General features: G+C 34.8%; 2 protein-coding genes and 1 pseudogene across 5 annotated transcripts; all 3 read left to right on the plus strand.

Moving 5' to 3' along the window:
• Positions 1-1,070: 1,070 nt before the first annotated feature.
• LOC112515841 (glutamate receptor 3.6-like) lies at positions 1,071-6,661 on the plus strand. 3 transcript variants are annotated; one of them, XM_025122781.1, is made up of 8 exons: positions 1,071-1,143; positions 1,581-1,669; positions 1,745-1,876; positions 2,181-3,514; positions 3,768-4,045; positions 4,350-4,381; positions 4,619-5,025; positions 5,780-6,661. In XM_025122781.1, the coding sequence occupies exons 2-8, from the start codon at positions 1,609-1,611 to the stop codon at positions 6,257-6,259; spliced, it is 2,724 nt and encodes a 907-aa protein (XP_024978549.1). In that variant the 5' UTR covers positions 1,071-1,143; positions 1,581-1,608; the 3' UTR covers positions 6,260-6,661. The 3 variants fall into 3 exon arrangements, with proteins under 3 accessions (XP_024978549.1, XP_024978547.1, XP_024978548.1); XM_025122779.1 differs by having other exon boundaries at positions 1,581-1,876; XM_025122780.1 differs by lacking the exon at positions 1,071-1,143 and having other exon boundaries at positions 1,435-1,876.
• Positions 6,662-8,446: 1,785 nt separating this feature from the next.
• On the plus strand, positions 8,447-8,572 carry LOC112516063 (annotated as a pseudogene).
• Positions 8,573-12,530: 3,958 nt separating this feature from the next.
• Positions 12,531-18,425, plus strand: LOC112515304 (MLO-like protein 10). 2 transcript variants are annotated; one of them, XM_025122031.1, is made up of 15 exons: positions 12,531-12,838; positions 13,039-13,096; positions 13,190-13,401; positions 14,187-14,303; positions 14,564-14,624; positions 15,201-15,289; positions 15,571-15,645; positions 15,720-15,808; positions 15,918-15,967; positions 16,139-16,179; positions 16,263-16,436; positions 16,523-16,558; positions 16,680-16,747; positions 17,473-17,533; positions 17,916-18,425. In XM_025122031.1, the coding sequence occupies exons 1-15, from the start codon at positions 12,707-12,709 to the stop codon at positions 18,348-18,350; spliced, it is 1,698 nt and encodes a 565-aa protein (XP_024977799.1). In that variant the 5' UTR covers positions 12,531-12,706; the 3' UTR covers positions 18,351-18,425. The 2 variants fall into 2 exon arrangements, with proteins under 2 accessions (XP_024977799.1, XP_024977800.1); XM_025122032.1 differs by having other exon boundaries at positions 12,752-12,838; positions 13,049-13,096.
• Positions 18,426-19,505: the final 1,080 nt, after the last annotated feature.

The following is a 19,505-nucleotide window of genomic DNA, read 5'->3' on the forward strand; positions in this document are numbered from 1 at the left end:
TTTTTTTTTTTCATGTTCCCAAGATACTTTTGACACATTTCACTCATGTTTTCGCCCTCTCATACCTCTATGTCTTCTCCCCATCCCCCCAAGATGATATTCAAACTGATATACACCATGAGTTATTAAAAGTTCTCTCATTCAATTGCTTTACAATTCTTGGTCTCGCTCTCGATCTCTTGATTTTTTGCTCTTGGTGTAAATCGAACACATTTGTGTAGTCGTTTAAATATATTGGATTTTAAATTGTCATACAGTTTTTTCATCAATAGACTGTAATTGGAACCATAACTCTTATCTATTCAAATTGTATTAATATGTAAAGACCAAGTGTAACTTCTATAATAAAACCAATGAAACTTCAAAATCATTAAAATTCACGGCTCCCGTCGCATCGCGCGGATACACAACTAGTGTAATATGATTATAATTCATTTTAGTGATGCTTTTTTAATCCAGTCATCTAACAGATCATTGTGTATCTGAATTTCTCTTTAAAACAATCATCATATCCTTTCGCTTTCTGTTACATCTATGCAAACTCGATTCCTCTCCAAGTCCTTCACTAAGGGGCCGTTTACCAAACACTTACTCGGGTAAGCATTTACCAAGTCACGTACCTCATCTGATGAATATTGTAAGAGCAAGACAAGAACCATGAGTCTTACCACGTTAAGCATTTACCGGGTGAATTGTTGCATACAATGTCGTTTTGGTGGACTAAAATCTTACTTAGTAAGTAAATAATAGTGTTAAATTTTACCGATAAACACTTACCGAATAAGTATTTGGTAAACGAGCCCTTACTCATTTACCCTCTTTTACCCGAATAAAAATCTATCACTCTCACTTATACGAGATAATATGATGGTAAATAAATACCACCGTCTCTGACGTGATAAATGTTTAGCAAACATATGGTGAGGTCATCAGCAGTGAGAATGGGAGATTCCAGGGATCAAGATGCAATATTTGGCAAGAGAATCAAGACTTTCTATTGGTTTGTTGGTTGTTGAATTTCATTAACCCCCATCGCATCTATTATTAATAAATCCCATTTAACATGTGCTCTGCACCACTCCCTTCTTTGTTGTTTCATCCGTGTGCAGGTTTCTTCTTTGGTTTACAGTAGACTTTTCCCCTGTAATTCTCTCTCCTTTTCTTTTGACCTTTTAGGGGAGCCTTTATGGTTGCTTTTTCTTCTAAATCATGTCTTTTTGTTCCTAAATCCCTTTTTCTATGTGAATTGTGACTGATTTCTTGCATGGGTGTTAAATACTTTGATGTGTTGTTACTTGTTAACACCATATTTTGAAGATGCTCACAAGGTGTTTGATGTTTTTACCCAATCAGGGTTTCAAAATTCTATCTTTATTTGTTACTTTTACCACTGAACTCTCTCACATATGAAGTTACACAGAAAGCTAGCAGCACTAACTACCATCACTTATTTTAATCAAAATTTGACTTTATTGAGTCAACTGCTTCCCACCCTTTTTGTTTCATATCATAAACATGTGATTTTTGGAGCTCTGATCAATCTACGATTCCAAAAACTAAGTGTTTGTTTTCAATTACAGGTGGTATGAAACTAGGGTTCGAAGGTAAATGGGTTTGAATCTAGTTTGGGGATTGTTGTTGGTGGTGGTGTTCTTCAATGGATGCTTCAGTAAGAATGCTAGTGTTCCTTCAAGACCAGATATCGTAAATATTGGAGCCATTTTGACTTTTGATTCCATCATAGGGAAAGTTGCTAAAATCGCGCTAGAGGCTGCTGTAGAAAATGTGAATTCTGATCCAGCTATACTTAATGGAACCAAGCTGAAAATAACCATTCATGACTCCAATTTCAGTGGGTTTGCAAGTATCATGGAGGGTATGTCTTTCAAACATTTGCTTATATCTTTCATGCTATTTCTGTTTGAATACCTTTTCTGGGGCAATAATTCCTAAAAAAATTGTATTTCAGGATCAAGCTCACTGATTATAGAATAATTTGAAATCATTGTATTTCTTAGGAAATTCTGATAGCTTCTCTAAATGTTATATAACATATAGAAACCCATCATTCATAATCCGCGGATAACTCAAATTTCTTATTGATTTTGAATTTGAAAGGCATCCATACAGGTCTGTTTATGTGATTATAATCTTGTTGCCTTCAATTTCATTTCTAACAGCTTTGCAGTTCATGGAGAGCGAAAGTGTAGCCTTAATCGGCCCACAAACATCAGTCTTGGCTCATATGATCTCCCATGTGGTGAATGAACTCCAAGTCCCTCTACTATCTTTCACAGCCACGGACCCCACACTTTCCTCGCTTCAATACCCCTTTTTTGTCAGAACTACTCACAGCGATCTCTTCCAAATGGCTGCCATAGCAGATATAGTCGAGTACTATGAATGGAGACAAGTGGTAGCCATTTATATAGACGATGATCATGGGAGAAATGGAATAACTTCATTAGCAGATCAGTTAGCTGCTAAAAGATGCAAGATCTCCCAAAAAGCTCCTATTAAGCCCGAAGCAACTCGTGCAGATATTAGTGATGTTTTACTTCAAGTTGCTTTACTGGAATCAAGAGTTCTTGTTGTTCATACTTACGCTAATTGGGGATTAGATATACTTGATGTAGCTCAACATCTTGGAATGATGGAAAGTGGGTACGTTTGGATTACAACCAATTGGCTCTCTACTGTCATAGATATAAGTTCGCCACTTCCCTTAAAAGCGATTAATGCTATGCAAGGAATTATTACATTAAAATCATACATTCAAGATTCAGAAGTGAAAAGAAAGTTTACATCTGAATGGAAGAACTTGACGAATTTGGGTCTGAGTACTTATTCTCTGTATGCATACGACACGATTTGGATTCTTGCTCGTGCTCTTGATGAGTTCTTTAATCAGGGTAGAAACGTTTCTTTCTCAAAAGATCTTCAATTGAATAATCAATCTTTAGGAGGTTTCTTGAATCTTGATTCTTTGAGCATCTTTAATGGCGGAAAGATGTTGCTTGAAAACATCTTAAGAGTCAAGATGAATGGAACAACAGGATCAACTGAGTTCACTTCTGATAAAAATCTGGTTTTTCCTGCTTTTGAAGTTATAAATGTGATTGGTACTGGCGTTAGACGAGTTGGGTATTGGTCAAATTCTTCGCATCTGTCAAAATCTCCACCAGAAACAGTCAATACGAAGCTTTCAAACAGTTCTACTTCATCTGAGTTGTTATATAGTGTAATTTGGCCTGGTCAAACGATTAAAAAACCACGTGGATGGGTTTTCCCACAAAACGGCAAACAGTTGAAGATTGGGGTTCCACACCGAGTTAGTTTTGAGGAGTTTGTGGAACAAGTTAGGGGGACTGATTTATACAGAGGATACTGCATTGATGTGTTTACTTCTGCAATAAACCTGCTGCCATATGCTGTCCCATATAAGTTCCATTCTTACGGGGATGGTCAAACTAACCCAAGTATCACAGATCTCGTGAGCTATATAAAAGCTGGTGTGAGTGCTTCTTTCCAAATTCTTCAATCTTTTTGCATAATCTAACGAAAAATTGCATCATATGTTATACCTCAAACATAATAGAAATCGGACCAAAGTCACAACTGAGGTATCAAAATGAAGGTTTTCAGAGCACGTTACACGAAATAGGAAAATTACATGCAATTTGGGCATAATGTAAAGTTAAGTCATTCTAGAGAGTTTCTCTGTTTAAAGTTGTTAAATTTCTGGGTCTTTTCACTAATTACTGTAGAGATTTGATGCTGCGGTGGGCGATATTGCGATCATCACTAACCGGACACGAATGGCGGATTTTACTCAGCCATTTATCGAATCTGGACTAGTTGTGGTGGCACCAGTCAGGAGGCTAAACTCTGGAACTTGGGCTTTTCTCAGGCCATTCACTGCTAAATTGTGGTGTGTTACTGGGATCTTTTTTCTAGCTGTTGGAGTCGTTGTTTGGATTCTAGAACATCGTAAAAACGACGAATTTCGTGGCCCTCCTAAACAACAGATCATCACAACCCTATGGTAAGATTTTGTGTTGGCATCTAATATGATGCATAGTATGTGTTATATCGTCACTAAGGGTATGTTTGGTATAACTAGCTGATATGCTAGCTGTTAGCTGAAAACTAGTTGTTGGCTAAGCTAATAAGTTAGTTGTAAATTAAATTGGAAAAATATAAGGGGCATAATTGTAAAAAATTGGGAAAAAAAAAACTCTGAAGCTAGCTTATGGCTAACTAAACGAGGCTTTTTTAATAAGCTCAAACAATAAGTTAGTTTTTGGTTACCAAACATGAACTAACTGTTTGTGTTTTCATCTTTGCAGGTTTAGCTTTTCGACCTTATTTTTCTCCCACAGTAAGTTTCTCGACACGAAACTAGCTAAATAATCCTTAGACTCCCTCCATTGGGCATAATGTAGTTAATATCATATCTTTCTCCAAAATTGTTAAGAAATCACATCAACTTCGAAGGTTAAACGAAAGCCCATTCAACTTGAAACTCAAAGCATCTTCTTTGTGTGAACTATTTTGCTTTTAAGTTATTAAGATTGGTTTTATATCCCATGATCTGACTTAACCATGGTTAATGCAGAACAGAACATGATGAGCACTCTTGGTCGTATCGTGTTAATTCTATGGTTATTCGTGGTTCTGATAATCAGCTCCAGTTATACCGCAAGTCTCACTTCAATCTTGACCGTACAGAAACTTTCTTCTCCTATTGAAGGGATAAGTAGTTTAATATTGAGCAAAGATCCCATTGGATACCAAAAAAATTCGTTTGTTAGAAACTATCTGGTTGAAGAACTTGGCATTTCCGAAGCTAGACTTGTTCCACTTGGCTTGCCGGAAGATTACGAAAAAGCCTTAAAAGATGGTCCTAACAATGGCGGTGTTGCTGCAGTTGTCGATGAACGTCCATATATCGAACTCTTCCTTTCGACCCGCTGCCAATTCAGCATTGTTGGTCAAGAATTTACCAAAAACGGATGGGGATTTGTAAGTACTTTTATCTTCATGATACATTCTCCTTATGCTATGTTTGACTTTCAAAGTCAAACCAAATATTTGGCAAACTTGCTAGTAATGAACTGCTAGCTTCTAAACTAGTCATATTTGGTAAAAAGAAACTATTGTCTCTGTCTCAAAATAAGTGTCCTCATTTTTATTTCAGTTTGTCCCAATATAAGTGTCTACTATCAGACGTAAGAGTCTACTTTTCAATTCTACTCTTAATTATGAGACGGAGAAATCCATTACTCATATTATTAAGGGTAAAATTATCATTTAGTTAATTAAAAAAATATAATACTATAAATTTCTAAAAGGGCTCTTGTAGTGTGCGTCATTTCCATTGTGGACATTTATTTTAGGACAGATGAATAGTTGATAAGCTAGATGATTATCTTAAAATAACCTAAAAGGACACGTTGAAAAATTAATTAGAATAATATAAGGGGCATAATTGGGAAAAAAAAACTAGAGCCTGTCGAAACGCTATATGAGCTGATTTATGCCTAATCAAAAGGGGCTTTTTCAATAAGCTATCTTATAGTTACCAAACATAACCTATACTTCAAATTTGATATGAATCTCTTGGTTATTCCCAAAAAATAATTTCTACAACGGTAAACTTCATATCAAATTTGACACGAAGCTCTTCGATCTGAAATTCAAACCGTAATTCTCTTGTGTTTGATGTTCATGGTCAAAACCGAGGCGTTGACTGTTTCGGGTTCTTGTTTACTTATAGGCCTTTCCACGGGACTCTAATCTCGCAGTGGATATCTCGACGGCCATTCTAAAACTTTCAGAAAACGGAGAGTTACAACGGATTCACGACAAATGGCTAATACGGGGCGCTTGTAGTTCACAAGGAGCGAAATTTGCAGTGGACCGGCTTGAGCTAAAAAGCTTCAAAGGCCTGTTCTTTATATGTGGGCTAGCTTGTTTTCTTGCTCTTTTCATATACTTGGTGCTGATCATATACCAGTATATAAAACACAAACCGGATCTTCCGGAATCTTCCGGACGTAGCCTCCGATCAGGCCGGCTTCAGACATTCATTTCATTTGTTGATGAAAAAGAAGAGTCGGTTAAAGCCCGTTCCAAGAAACGGATTAAAGACGCAAGTTCACGTAGGAGTAATGGAGATGATTCCTCGGCGAATGACTATAGAAGCACGCAGAGAGAATCGCCTTCGGAATGGTCACAAAATGTAGATCGATCTTAGTCATGTTTGCTATTTCATGCATTTTGCCCGATGCATCTTTTATATGTGAAAGATCAAATACAACTTTCTAATACATGATTAGAATGTGTAAATACTACTAAAGGGGCTACAAGGTGGTGTATATGAGATTATAGAACACATAAAGTATTGTATAGCTGATGTAAACTAGCAAGTAGTTTTCTTATTTGTATGTAAAGGTGAATGAATCTCTAGGTTCACTTGCAGAAAAGTTAGATCAAACCAAATCAAACGAAATCAGTATTATCCCACTTGAAGAAGGGGTCTGAGGGTATGATTTACGCAAGCTTAGATTTATGCAGATCTGACCTCTATGTTAGTCAGATAGTAGAGCGTTAAAAGTGTATGAAAGACAGAAATGCAAATATGATTGAATTTTGAAAATCTAGTTATGAGTAAGCATAAAGAGAATGTATCAAGAAATTGATAAATTTTATTTTTACTTACGAATCCCCATCCATTTTTGGTAAATTCTTGGCCAACGATGCTGAATTGGTAGCAGGTCGAAAAGAAGAGTTCGATATACGGATGTTCATCGGCGACTATAGCAACACCGCCATTATTAGGACCATCTTTTAAAGCTTTTTCATAGTCTAACTATGTTATCCCGAATGAGGGAGTGATAAGGATGTTTTTAGCTAGTTTCATATAGAGTAATTTACTGTAGGAGAGATAAGGATTATGTAACAACTCAGATAAAGTAGAACTGTTTTTGGCATAAATTTTGAACGATGCGAAGAATTTGACCAATACCCGACTCGTCTAATGACAGTATCAATCATTTACAACTTCAAATGTCGGAAAAACCAGATTTCTATCGGAAGTAAACTCAATTGATCTTGTTATTCCATTCATTTTGACTCTTGAGATGTTTTCAAGCAACATCTTTTCGCCATAAAGATGTTCAAAGAATCAAGATTCAAGAAACCTCATAAAGATTGATTATTCAATTGAAGATTTTTTTTTGGAAAAGAAACGTTTCCACCCTGATTAAAAAAATCATCAAGAGCACGAGCAAGAACCCAAATCGTGTCGTATGCATACAGAGAATAAGTACTCAGACCCAAATTTGTCAAGTTCTTCCATTCTGATGTAAACTTTCTTTCTCAGTTCTGAATCTTGAATGTATGATTTCAATGTAATAATTCCTTGCATAGGCATGAACCGCTTTTAAAGGAAGTGGCGAACTTATATCAATGACGGTAGAGAGCCAACTGGTTGTAATCCAAACGTACCCACTTTCCATCATTCCAAGAGGTTGAGCTACATCAAGTATATCTAATCCCCAATTAGCATAAGTATGAACGATAAGAACTCTTGATTCCATTAGAGTAACCCGAAGCAAAACATCACTTGCTTCGGGCTGAATAGGTGCTTTTTGGGCGATCTTGCATCTTTTAGAACCTAATTGATATGCTACGCAATGGATAATTATAATAATTCTTCAATTATCTTTATCTAGTATAAAAATAATCCAAACCATAATCATCACCAAATTTAAAAAATCTGATATTGTTAGTTTATGTGTTAGAAAATTACTGCAGAAAATAGGAAGTAAAGCAAACAGATTATGATGTGATTAAGATCACTATCTTTAAAATAACATCAGCCCCTACTATATGTTAGGTTATGGTTAATTTATTCTCAGGATTAACCCAATCCAGATGAATGATACAGCAAACCATACATCTCCATGAACATCTTAAACATTGCAGGAAACAGAATAGGAGAAGAGAAGAACTAGAGGAGAAAATTAATCCCAAATTCTAATGAAAATGTTAGATTTATATGGGTTGTAGCCTGTAGGTAACAGTTTTAGGCAACAGAAAAACTGTTAGTGGATAAGATCTTAACCAAAGAACCGCACATATGGATAAGAAACTGTACCATACTGTGCATAAATAAAAACCGAGTTTTTATGAGAACCGCATCGTGCACCGTGCTAGTGCTATCTTTTGATCCATTAACAATTCCTATGTCAACCCAAAGCAAGTAGAAAATCAAGCCCAAATCCTCTTTATCAAATAAGTAGAATAAGACTTATAAACCACTCTCATATTAGCTTCTCTTCCTATATGGGACAAAACTTCCACCTATTGAAGACTATATCCAACATTATGTTCATGATTGTGCTATATTATTATGCGTTATCGAATTATATAGTTAAAGTTACTTACCTGGATGGGGTGAATAGCCTCGGTTAGTGACCCCCATTGCACATAGAAGGGGTGCTACCTTAAGGTGAGCCTATATCATAATTTGTAGCTAATGTTCATGTATTCACATGTGAATATATCATCAGTAAAGTATGTGATCATGTATTCACATATGAATACATGAAGATATCTATATATAGTTTCAAATTACATTAATACTCTTGGGGTTTTAGAAAAAAATAAAAAATTGTTTAAAATATTATATATTTGCTTTGAAACTATAAAATCCGATCCAGTCGTGTAATGGGTCAAACCTCATTTTTAAAGAAAGAAAACCAAAAGCAAGTTTACCGACAACAATTCAAGTCACATAAATACAATATAAAACATGTCAATTGGATTGAGTTGGGTTGGGTGTATTTAATTCATCAAGCTGCCATTGCTTACTTTTGCATCATAACTTGGATTTTATTATTTATATAATATTTCAACCTCCGTTCCAACTTACACTAAACTACTACTATTACAATTTTATTAAACATATATATAAAATAATTATTATAACTTTTTTTTAGTTTCTCGTAAATACAATTTTACTGAGGTAGATAATTCAACATAAATATTTCAAAAATATCCTTAACGAAATTCTGAGATACACTTAAATGAAGTTAATCATCAACTCCATTGATAATTGGTTGAACATATTTGGCTGAATCGAGATTACGAATGATTTATATTACTATATTTGTGTAAGTTTTGCACTTTTTTAGTCGTAGTATAAAATTGTGTTTATGTTTTATTTGTTTTTCACATATATTAACAATATATATATATATATAAATTAACAAATTAAAATTAATATAGAAAGGTAAAAATTAATAAATTTACTTTGATTTTTTATATTATATATATATATATATATATATACACACACGAAGGGTACTCGTGCAATGCATCGAGACATATCTTGATTTCAATGTTTTGTTTTATTCTTTTTTTATGTCAATATAATACAGTTTTATGTGTTTTTGAGAAAACAATGTTTTTATTTTTTAGTAGAATATAAATTTGAAAATATCATAAAATTTTGAAAAAAAAATATCGATGTCAGTGTCAAATTAATATTTTTAAAAGTTCTTTTATTTTGGTGTAATTTCCTTAATTCAATTTTTTAATTATAATTTAATTTAGATTTGCTAACAAAGAAATTTAATTTAGGTTTAATAATATAATTTTTTATAAAAATCATGACTAAGTATTCTGTTAAAACTAAATGATTATCTTAATTATATTTTAGATTTTTTATATTTAAAATGAGATACTTGATTATGTTTATCTGCAGTTAGTTACATGAATTCAATTATGAAGCTTTAATAAGATGTACTTATGCACAATTTACTTGTAATCTTAAATTTTAAGTAATATGCATCAATAAACAGTACTTCGTGCATAAAAAATGGTCTTTAAGAGTTTTTGTCAAATGCTTTATAGTATAGTATAAATATATTAATTATTTAATAAAATCACATTTAATAAATTAAAAAAATGAAAAGTGTGGTTTTTATAAGAACTTTTATTGTGGAGTTTTGTTGAGATTCTTACCTTATTAAATATAAAGATTTTATTAAATAAATGTAAAGTTTTTTTTAATACATAATATAATTTATCTAAGATTATTTAATATAATATATTTAATAAATTTGTTAAAAGAAAAGATATTCTTAGAATAAAATATAAACTTATCAAAATAAGGTTCCAAATTTAAACTTTATTACTCTTTATAAATTATAATTATAATAATACAATACGTCTAAGATACGCCAACCGTTGACTTTTCTTGATCCACCCAAAAACAAATGCATTACACGTTTAACGTGAAAGAATCTAAACAAGATTAATTAGGATGGAAAATATTTTTATTTAATATTTATTTTTAAAGATAATTATTATGTCCTGGATACAAAGAAAATGAAATTTCGATTAGGTAAAAATATCAAACACCCTACCGACCACTACTGTCGTCACCTCTTTCAATCTCTCAAAATCACGTATAAAAGTACATGTAATTCATGTGACATGAAGTCACAGGTCACATCTTATTATTATTAATCCATTTTCATCAAACAAAAATTCATAAAAAATAATCTAAAATCACAAAAGTGGTGTCTGATTGGTTTGAGCTTAGCTCAAAAGATCAAAAGTAATGAGGAATAAAAATTCTCTTGTGACCATGAAGGTTCAAATGCGGTGACTCCGGACTATCTGCAAAACAGGTGATCGTCTTGGCATTAGTCGGCTCCCATAACGGATTAAATATCTATGTTAATAAAAATAATCTAAAATAATTCAAATTTTTTTATTTTTAAAAAAATAAATGAATCAATTTCCAACGACCAGATGTGAATTCAAAGGACAAACTCAATAAACAACACTAGAGATAGGATTGAACCAAACAACCAAGTCATCGTCCACCGTTGATCACAAATAAGCAATTCAACGTTTGATTCTTAACTAAAATTTTATATTTAAAAAATATAAAAAAAACTAATATAATTTTGTATTTTGAATAATAAAGCTTATATTTATATTTTTTAAATAAATAAATCATCAAACTCATCTGAATCAATCAAATAAATACTTGAACCTATTGAAATAAGATAAATGATTTATTAAATTTACTCAAACATTAAAAAATTAATGAACGTTTACATTTTTGAATATTTTTTTAAACAAAAAAAAAATTCTAACGAATATAAAACAAAAGGAATATGTCAATTTCCTTTTTGATGTATCAACAAACTAGTAGTGAAATACAATGAACTAATAAAACGAAAGGAATATAGCATTTTTATTAGCAACTGTTTATTTTTCAAATTCAGATCATATTTATTAAGGGTTTGATATGATCTTGTGATTTCATTTGTATCTAGGAATGGGAATGGGGCGGGGATCCCTATACCCGTCCCTGTTCCTATACCCGTCCTCAACGGGGAAACGAAGATTTTTATTAATACCAAAAAACTATAAAATTCGTGAGAGAGTAAGGTGAGAGATTTCACATTTTCACTGCTAAAACCTTTGATAAGGATTGATTTTGGTGATGTATAAGTTAGCCTTTTATGAATATGATGTTTTGAACAAAGAAGACATACCTTTCGAGTTTCGATTTCGAAGGTGAACTGTCGAAGGCAAGACAACAACGCTTGCTACTTTCGAAGGTGAACTACTGAACTGTCGAAGGAGGGATTGAGGGAGGCAAACCGAAGTTACAGACGAGTCAAGGCGAGGCCGGAGGGACTAAGGGAGGCGAACCGAAGTTACAGACGAGTCGAGGCGAGACCGGAGGGACTGAGGGAGGCGAACCGAAGTTACAGACGAGTCGAGGCGAGGCCGGAGGGACTAAGGGAGAGCCAAAGAAGGAGACAATTGCCGATTAGGGTAGGGAGGCTGGAGGGACGAAGTCACGATTCACGAAGAAGGGTAAACGGTAATGAGTGATTGAGTGTAATCTGTAAAGGACTAAAGGGTAAAAGGCCAAAAGGGTTAAACATTAAAGAATTAATTTAACATTACATTACATGTATATATAAAACGGGTACTGGTCGTGGCGGAGAGTGATATACCCGTCCCCGGCCCCATCCTTGACTTGAGGCAAATGGGGATCCCCATCCTCGGGACCCGGTTTACAGGGAAATACCCGTCCTGATCCCGGGTTACCCGACGGGTCGAGGCCCATTCTCATCTCTCTTTGTATCTAAAAATTAAATAAGCAATAGTATCTTCCATGATTATAATTTAAATATGAAAAATAAATAATGAGAAATAGAAATTGTATATAATCATTATGTTTTATCAATTTATTTTATTTTGAACATCTCCGACAATGTTTCTATAATTTTTTTAAAATAAAAATAAAAAACCAAATAAAAAAATTACATTCATCCTCAACAAATTCTTATAAAAGTGGGTTATTTTAGTGGATTTTCCGCATTTACACACCGACATGTTTTTTACGTATTTAGAAAAGAAATATTTAGGGATAAAGGTGGGTTATTCGAGTCACCTCCATTGAAAGCACCCAAATCAATAAACAAGTGTGCAGATAGGATAGGATTGAACCACCAACTCACCTTTCCACTGTTCTTTCTTCAAATCAGAATCAACAAACAACCCTTCAATCACGACACTCGTCTCATCAACCTATTCATATATGAATATATCATATCTGAATCAAAACCCCCACTAAATTCTGTGTTTTCTTGAACCTAAAAATATGGCAGGAGATACAAGTGAAGAAGCTACAAGACAACTCGATCAAACACCCACTTGGGCTGTCGCTGGTGTTTGTGCAGTCATCATCATCGTCTCCATAGCTTTAGAGAAAGTTCTTCACAAACTTGGAAAGGTAAATTCTTCCTCATTTCCCTCTAAACTTCACGTAATTTGTTTCTACCGTCTCTTACTGTTCTTCCCACAACGTAGGAGGTTTAGGGTTCAAAAACAGAATCAAGTTTTTGTTTTTATTATGATTCTTTAAATGAAGCGTTGAATTTTGTGGCTTAAATCTTGTTTGGATGTTACTGAAAGAATGAAATTTACCATCAGTTTTTCACAGAAAAGCACAAGAAAGCTCTGTTTGAAGCTCTGGAGAAGGTTAAAGCTGGTAAAAAAAAAGCACAATTCTTCTGATTTGCAATCCCAATCTTTTCAAGAATCGGTTCTGGTTTCTAACCCTTTGTTGCTTGGAACTGTGTAGAGTTGATGATTCTAGGGTTTATATCATTAATATTGACTTTTAGTCAATATTACATTGCCAAAATATGCATTCCAGTTGATGTGGCTGATACCATGTTGCCATGTGCTAAGAGAGATCATAAAGAAGAGAAAGAAGGAACCACTCATCGTTTGCTTTTATCGTACGATCAACGTAGGTCGTTAGCTGGTGCCGTTGCTTCTACCTGCGCTAAGGTACCCTTAATCATGGCTCTGATACCATGTTAGAACCTCTTTGAGTCCCTTATAAAAGAGCCATTATAAAGAGAGGAGAGGTTCCTACTGTAACAAAATTGGCTTTATAGGATGTCAAATATGTCTAAATGTCATAATAGATAGCTTTATAGGACTAAACAATTGTATATGTATACAATAAGTTTTTGGCGTTCTAACAACTTTTTTTAGGAAATTTTTTTAAATTAATTGTTCTATTAGTCTTTTTATATGACATTATTTGAGGTGTTACAAACACAAGTGTTTCTATAAGAAGATGTATTCATAGGATACTTTTCAAAGTGTCGTATAAAAGAACTAATAGGATACTTTATTTCAACAGTGCCGAAATAAAGGGTCGTAAAAAACTTGTTAGGATGTCCAAATATGTCCTGACATCCTACCGTGTCACCTTCATATAGGACATTTGAACAACTTTGACATCTTATAAAGCTGATTTCATTGTAGTGTACGTATATACATGCTTGATGGTCTGCATCTAGTCGATGTGGGACTTGAACACTCCCCTCAAATGGAGGATAAAAGGTGCCCTCAAGAACGGAGGTGAAAGAATGTTGAGTCCCTAGGTGGTGATATACCCTACTCTGATATCATGTTAAATCTCTCTCTGAAAGAGAGAAAAGTTCCTACATATATACATGTTTGCGGTTTGTGTTTAGCTGATTTGGGACTTCAGTACTGCTAAAGTAAACAATGTGTATGAATAGTCGACTGCTATATGAGATTAACACTTAGTTTTTTGATAGGGGAAAGTACCGATTATAACTGTTGATGGGCTGCATCAACTGCACATACTCATCTTTTTTCTTGCTGTCTTACACGTTGCGTACAGCGCTATAACTATGGCTCTCGGGAGACTAAAGGTACTCTACATTTACTAGCATTGCCGTTTCTCGTATACTTTAGGCAACGAGCATAGATATAGACATTGCTTGAAGCTCTTGAAAGCCCGACACTCTGCAAGTCTTTCTGTTTTCCGTCAAGATTCAAGTTTGCAATCAACGAACCTCTAGAATTCAAGTAGTAGCAATTAGTTCGAACCGAAAGCGTCCAACTTTGAGTTGTGGTGAAACTGGATGTTCCACAAATCGATATGATTTTCCTGCTACTTTTTGCTTTGCAGATTCGTGGTTGGAAGCAGTGGGAGTTGGAGACTTCATCCCATGACTATGAATTTTCCAATGGTAATATTACTTTCTATGACAAGGAAACAATTGCTTACTTTTTGGGATAGAGGTCAGGTTTGTGTATAACATACCCTATAAACCCACCATCGGGTGGGATATACAGGGTTCATTTGCTTTATGTTTACCGTCTACGACACGGAAATTACTGTTCTACTGGGATAGAGGTCAGGTCTACATACATCTTACCCCATGGACTCCACCTTCACGTGGAATATACAGGGTTCATTTGGTTTATGTTTACCGTCTATGACACGGCAGCTACTGCTTTACTCTTTGGAATAGAGGTCAAGTCTACGTACATCTTATGTCCAGACATTACCGTCGGGTGGGATATACAGGGTTCAGTTGGTTTGTGTTTACTATCTATGACACGGAAAGAAACTATTGCTCTACTCTATGGGTTAGAGTTAAAGATCAGGTTTGCGTACATCTTACCCCCATAATCCAACTTCAGGTGGATATATGGGGTTCTTTTGGTTTATGTTTTCTTTCTATGTTTTGGTTGAGAAAAAGAACTAATAATATACCCTTCACGAATATAATTTGATTGTTCATACGTTATGAAAAATATAGATCCTTCACGATTCAGGCTTAGCCATGAGACGTCTTTCGTGAGAGCACACACTAGCTTTTGGACTCGAATCCCTCTCTTCTTTTACATTGTAAGTTCTTGAGATCTTGATCAACGTTTTATTTCATTTTCTAACCGTGGTGTCCGGGCCAGCTTGTGCACACCTTGACTAATCCAAGGGGCCCTGAAGTTAACACTCGGAAAAACCTTCAGTGCCAATGGCTCTCAGGAGACTCGAACCGGTGAGCATTGAGGATCAAACCCAAGGTCTTACAGTTGAGCTACCGGCCCACTAACTTAATCAAATGTTCATGTCAATAATAGCTTTTACGTTAGTGTTTCCCTTATGCGCGATTCTTTCATTTCATGTAGGGATGCTTCTTCCGCCAATTTTACGCATCCGTTAGTCGGTCCGATTATTTGACCTTGCGAAATGGATTCATAAATGTAAGACTTTTGTTTCTTTATGCATATTTTTGTTGTTTTTTCTGTCTCAATCATGAGTCGTTCGATCTTTTCAGCTTCATTTAGCTCCGGGAAGTAAATTCAACTTCCAAAAGTATATCAAACGATCGTTAGAGGATGATTTCCAAGTTGTTGTTGGAGTCAGGTACTAAATTGACATTTTCTTCTCGATATATGTTGGAGCTTCCTTTCGCTCTTTTGAACAGTAATATGATGGGTCCCACATATCTCAAAGTTATTCCCCATTTTGACAGTCCGGTACTATGGGCATCTTTCGTGATCTTCTTGCTTCTAAATGTTAACGGTAAGTCATTAATACTTTCCGGCACGAACCTTGTAATTTATCGACACAAAACTGATATCGATATCGTTAGTTTATGTTGGTAAGTTCAATGTAATCATGTTTGACTCAAAAAAGTCGAAAACCGATGTTTTTCTATGATTTCTAAACCTATACAAAGTATATATCTTGCAGGATGGCAGGCTATGATGTGGGCATCGATAATTCCGTTAATCGTAAGTGCGGTTTTTCCGGTTCTTTAAAGATCAATTTACTGAGAACAAACTCGTGATCTTTTTACTTCACTTCATCTGTGCAGGTTATCTTAGCCGTTGGAACGAAGCTTCAAGCCATTTTGACGAAAATGGCTCTTGAAATCACCGAAAGACATGCGGTCATCCAAGGGATTCCTCTTGTGCAGGCCTCCGATAAACATTTTTGGTTCTCGAAACCGCAGCTAATGCTTCATCTCATACATTTCGCGTTGTTTCAGGTGCACTGATGAAACTCTGGATTTCGATTACGTATTTTATCATCTTCATGTTACTGATCGTTTTACGTGTTCTTTTGTGCTCACAGAATGCTTTCCAGATCACTTATTTCTTCTGGATTTGGGTAATAAAACTGCGTTTTATGCGATATTTATAACGAAAGATGTTCTTGTTCTACGTTAACGGGTTTTGGAAGGTTTTACGAAACTTCGGTGACACGATTCGATCTTTTTCTGTTTGTGCAGTATGAATATAAGATCAACTCTTGCTTCCATGATAATATGAGACTCGTGATCATGAAACTTGTTATCGGGTAACAATTTTCTCTAATGAACTCTTCTACAACAACATGGGTTTTTCCGGACCAACAAGCGGTCCGCTAACATCACAGTTTGGTAGTGGCTTAATTATATAGAAAATGGCTTATTCAGTAAGCTTCTAGGGGAGCTTTATATGCAGGAATCCAAGTTTTTTCCTAACTTGCACCTCCCAATTAAGAAACACGCTCCTTCCATCTAAGAAAAAACCTTCCCAAACAACAACTTTTCCGATCTATACAGACAAATTAATCCACACGGACAGTTCTTCCATTCAGGACTTAATGGAAAACCAGTCACACAGCTCCTCAATTTATAGGACCATGAATCTTGTGTCAAATCTAAAGGTGTTACAATAAGTTGTTAGAACAAAGTTAGACGATCAAACAAGTTCTATTAACGAAGCCCAACAACTTAATAGGCTCGTCCTATCTTTTCAAAAGTTTCCTTTGAAAAAGCTAATAGGACGATTTACTTTTATGTCCTATTAAGTTGTCTAACTTCGCTAATAGAACCTGTTTGGTCGCCTAACTTTGTTCTAAAAACTTATTACAACGCCTTTAGATATGAAACCAGTACTTGGTCGTATAAACTTCAAAGCTGTATTAGGACTCATGTACGTCCTAAAAAATACCCATTTCGTTGTAGTGACCGGTAATATTTTCGAGCATCGGTTTGGATTGTTTGTTGATGGAGTGATTTGTATCTTTGTTTTACGTAGGGTCGGAGTTTTGATCTTGTGCAGCTATATAACGCTTCCGCTCTATGCACTCCTATCCCAGGTTTAACATCCATTTCATGAACTGCTTCTGTTCGTATTAGTTTCGAAACTAACATCTCTTAATTATATCATAATTCACCATTTAGATATAATCCTATATCGTCTAGTTTGTAAATTCTATTTAGGCCATATTTAATAACAATAAGCTAGCTTATTTTTTGATCTATTAACTTTTTTTTTCCAATTATGCCCCTTATTTTTTACGTAAATGACCAAAAACCCTGACTTTGTTTGGCACGGGCTTTTTGACTGATTGACAGGAATGGTTTCCGTTAGTTAGTTTATCGGGTAGCTTAGACTTGGATTGAAAAGGCATGATTCATCTTTTTTTGATTTCGTGCCGGTCGAAAAACGATATTGACGTGGTGACGTTGTACGTGTAGATGGGATCTAACATGAAGATGTCCATCTTCGACGAACAAACCTCCAAAGCCCTCAAGAAATGGCGAATGGCCGTGAAAAGGAAACATGGAGGCAAAGGTGGCAAATCCCGGACACCATCAATGTTTGGGGACAGCGCTAGCCCAAGCCCCATTCACCCTGCGGCGTCGGGCCTACACCAAACGGCAGCAGCCACACTCCACCGGTTCAAGACCACCGGTCACTCCACAAGGAATTTCACCTATGAAGAAACCGATGTGTCGGATTTAGAAGCCGAACCACTGTCTCCAGAATCATCTACGCGACACTTGATCGACATGAGGGGTGGTCATCATAGCGATAACGAGATCGAGTTGGATCGATCGGATGAACAAGAAGAGGAGAGGGAGGATGAATTTTCGTTTGCGAAGCCTAAGCCTGCACCACCATTGTTATAGAATCAAGCTGCCCAATGTATCATATATTATTGAAAATTGATTGCTTGAGAATATCCATATATTATTTTTGAGATATAAATCTTTATTATTAAAATATTTTAGATTTAGAAATAAAGATATAATTTTTTTGTCTTAATGATTGGAGTGCGTTTTTTGGATAGAGATGATGATATGGTTTGCTGTATTATTAATACGATGCGTTTTATTGAATAAAATCTTGTTCGGTAAGTAAATAATATTGATGAATTTTACCGATGAGTGATTATCGGGTAAGTGTTTAGATAAACAGTCCTTTAAACTAGACCAAGGACCAACCTGTGTCAGGTTCGATGTAACATTCTCTTTTTCATCACGAGATGTTACATCTTTTTGTAAATATAAAATTCCCAATATTTAAGAAATATATCACCAGCCACCAGGTGACTAAAACTCCAAATTATGCTCACAGCAAAAGTCTTTTACAAATGAAATACCAGATGGATTATTAAAGTATATGTGTGATTAATAATTTAAAGACCTTTTTTCCATAAGCATATTCTACATTATCTATAATTCCTTTATTATTTTATAATATTAATAAATATTTATTTTTCATAAAAAAAAGGTTTTATTATTCTATTTGTCAACTCAAGATGGATCATGGAAGCCATGTGAACCATCTCCCAAGACGGCCCACCCACCTACCATTTATCCATTTTCTTCGGATCATTGTTTTCATTAGAGATACACAACCACAGTACAGTGGCAGTTACCGGATATGATAAATTTTTTCATCGGATAAATATGAGAAGGGCCAAGAGTCTATCAGATAAGAGCGATGAGAAAGAATGGAGATTCTTACTCGGTAAATGAGGATGGTGACTCTTACCTAATGAATTGTTGCATTCGATATTTTTTGATGTACTAAATTCTTACACATTATCATTGTTGATTCATATCAATATGCGCTTACCAAGTAAACATTTGGATACACGGCCCCTTAATCTAGTTAAATCAGTTTAAAAAGTCTATTTGGATAAGGATTTATCGTTGTTTGAGGAGAAAACATGTAATAACAATGATCTAGGAGATTATAGAGTTTTTTTTTTTTAGGGAAAATTGCATCAAAATGGAACCAACTTTCACCTGATTCCTATTTTGGGGAACCAACTTTCA

Source organism: Cynara cardunculus, assembly GCF_001531365.2.
Source record: "Cynara cardunculus var. scolymus isolate 2C chromosome LG 7, CcrdV1, whole genome shotgun sequence".
NCBI classification, from domain to species: domain Eukaryota; kingdom Viridiplantae; phylum Streptophyta; class Magnoliopsida; order Asterales; family Asteraceae; genus Cynara; species Cynara cardunculus.

Excerpts from the sequence above, each read along its gene's own strand:
- LOC112515841 (XM_025122779.1), top strand. The coding sequence starts at position 1,609 with ATGGGTTTGAATCTAGTTTGGGGATTGTTGTTGGTGGTGGTGTTCTTC. Across the intron at positions 4,046-4,349 it reads CAGATCATCACAACCCTATG|GTTTAGCTTTTCGACCTTAT; the intron begins GTAAGATTTTGT and ends TCATCTTTGCAG. Across the intron at positions 4,382-4,618 it reads GACCTTATTTTTCTCCCACA|AACAGAACATGATGAGCACT; the intron begins GTAAGTTTCTCG and ends TGGTTAATGCAG.
- LOC112515304 (XM_025122031.1), top strand. The coding sequence starts at position 12,707 with ATGGCAGGAGATACAAGTGAAGAAGCTACAAGACAACTCGATCAAACA. Across the intron at positions 13,402-14,186 it reads TTGCTTCTACCTGCGCTAAG|GGGAAAGTACCGATTATAAC; the intron begins GTACCCTTAATC and ends GTTTTTTGATAG. Across the intron at positions 15,809-15,917 it reads CAAGTTGTTGTTGGAGTCAG|TCCGGTACTATGGGCATCTT; the intron begins GTACTAAATTGA and ends CCATTTTGACAG.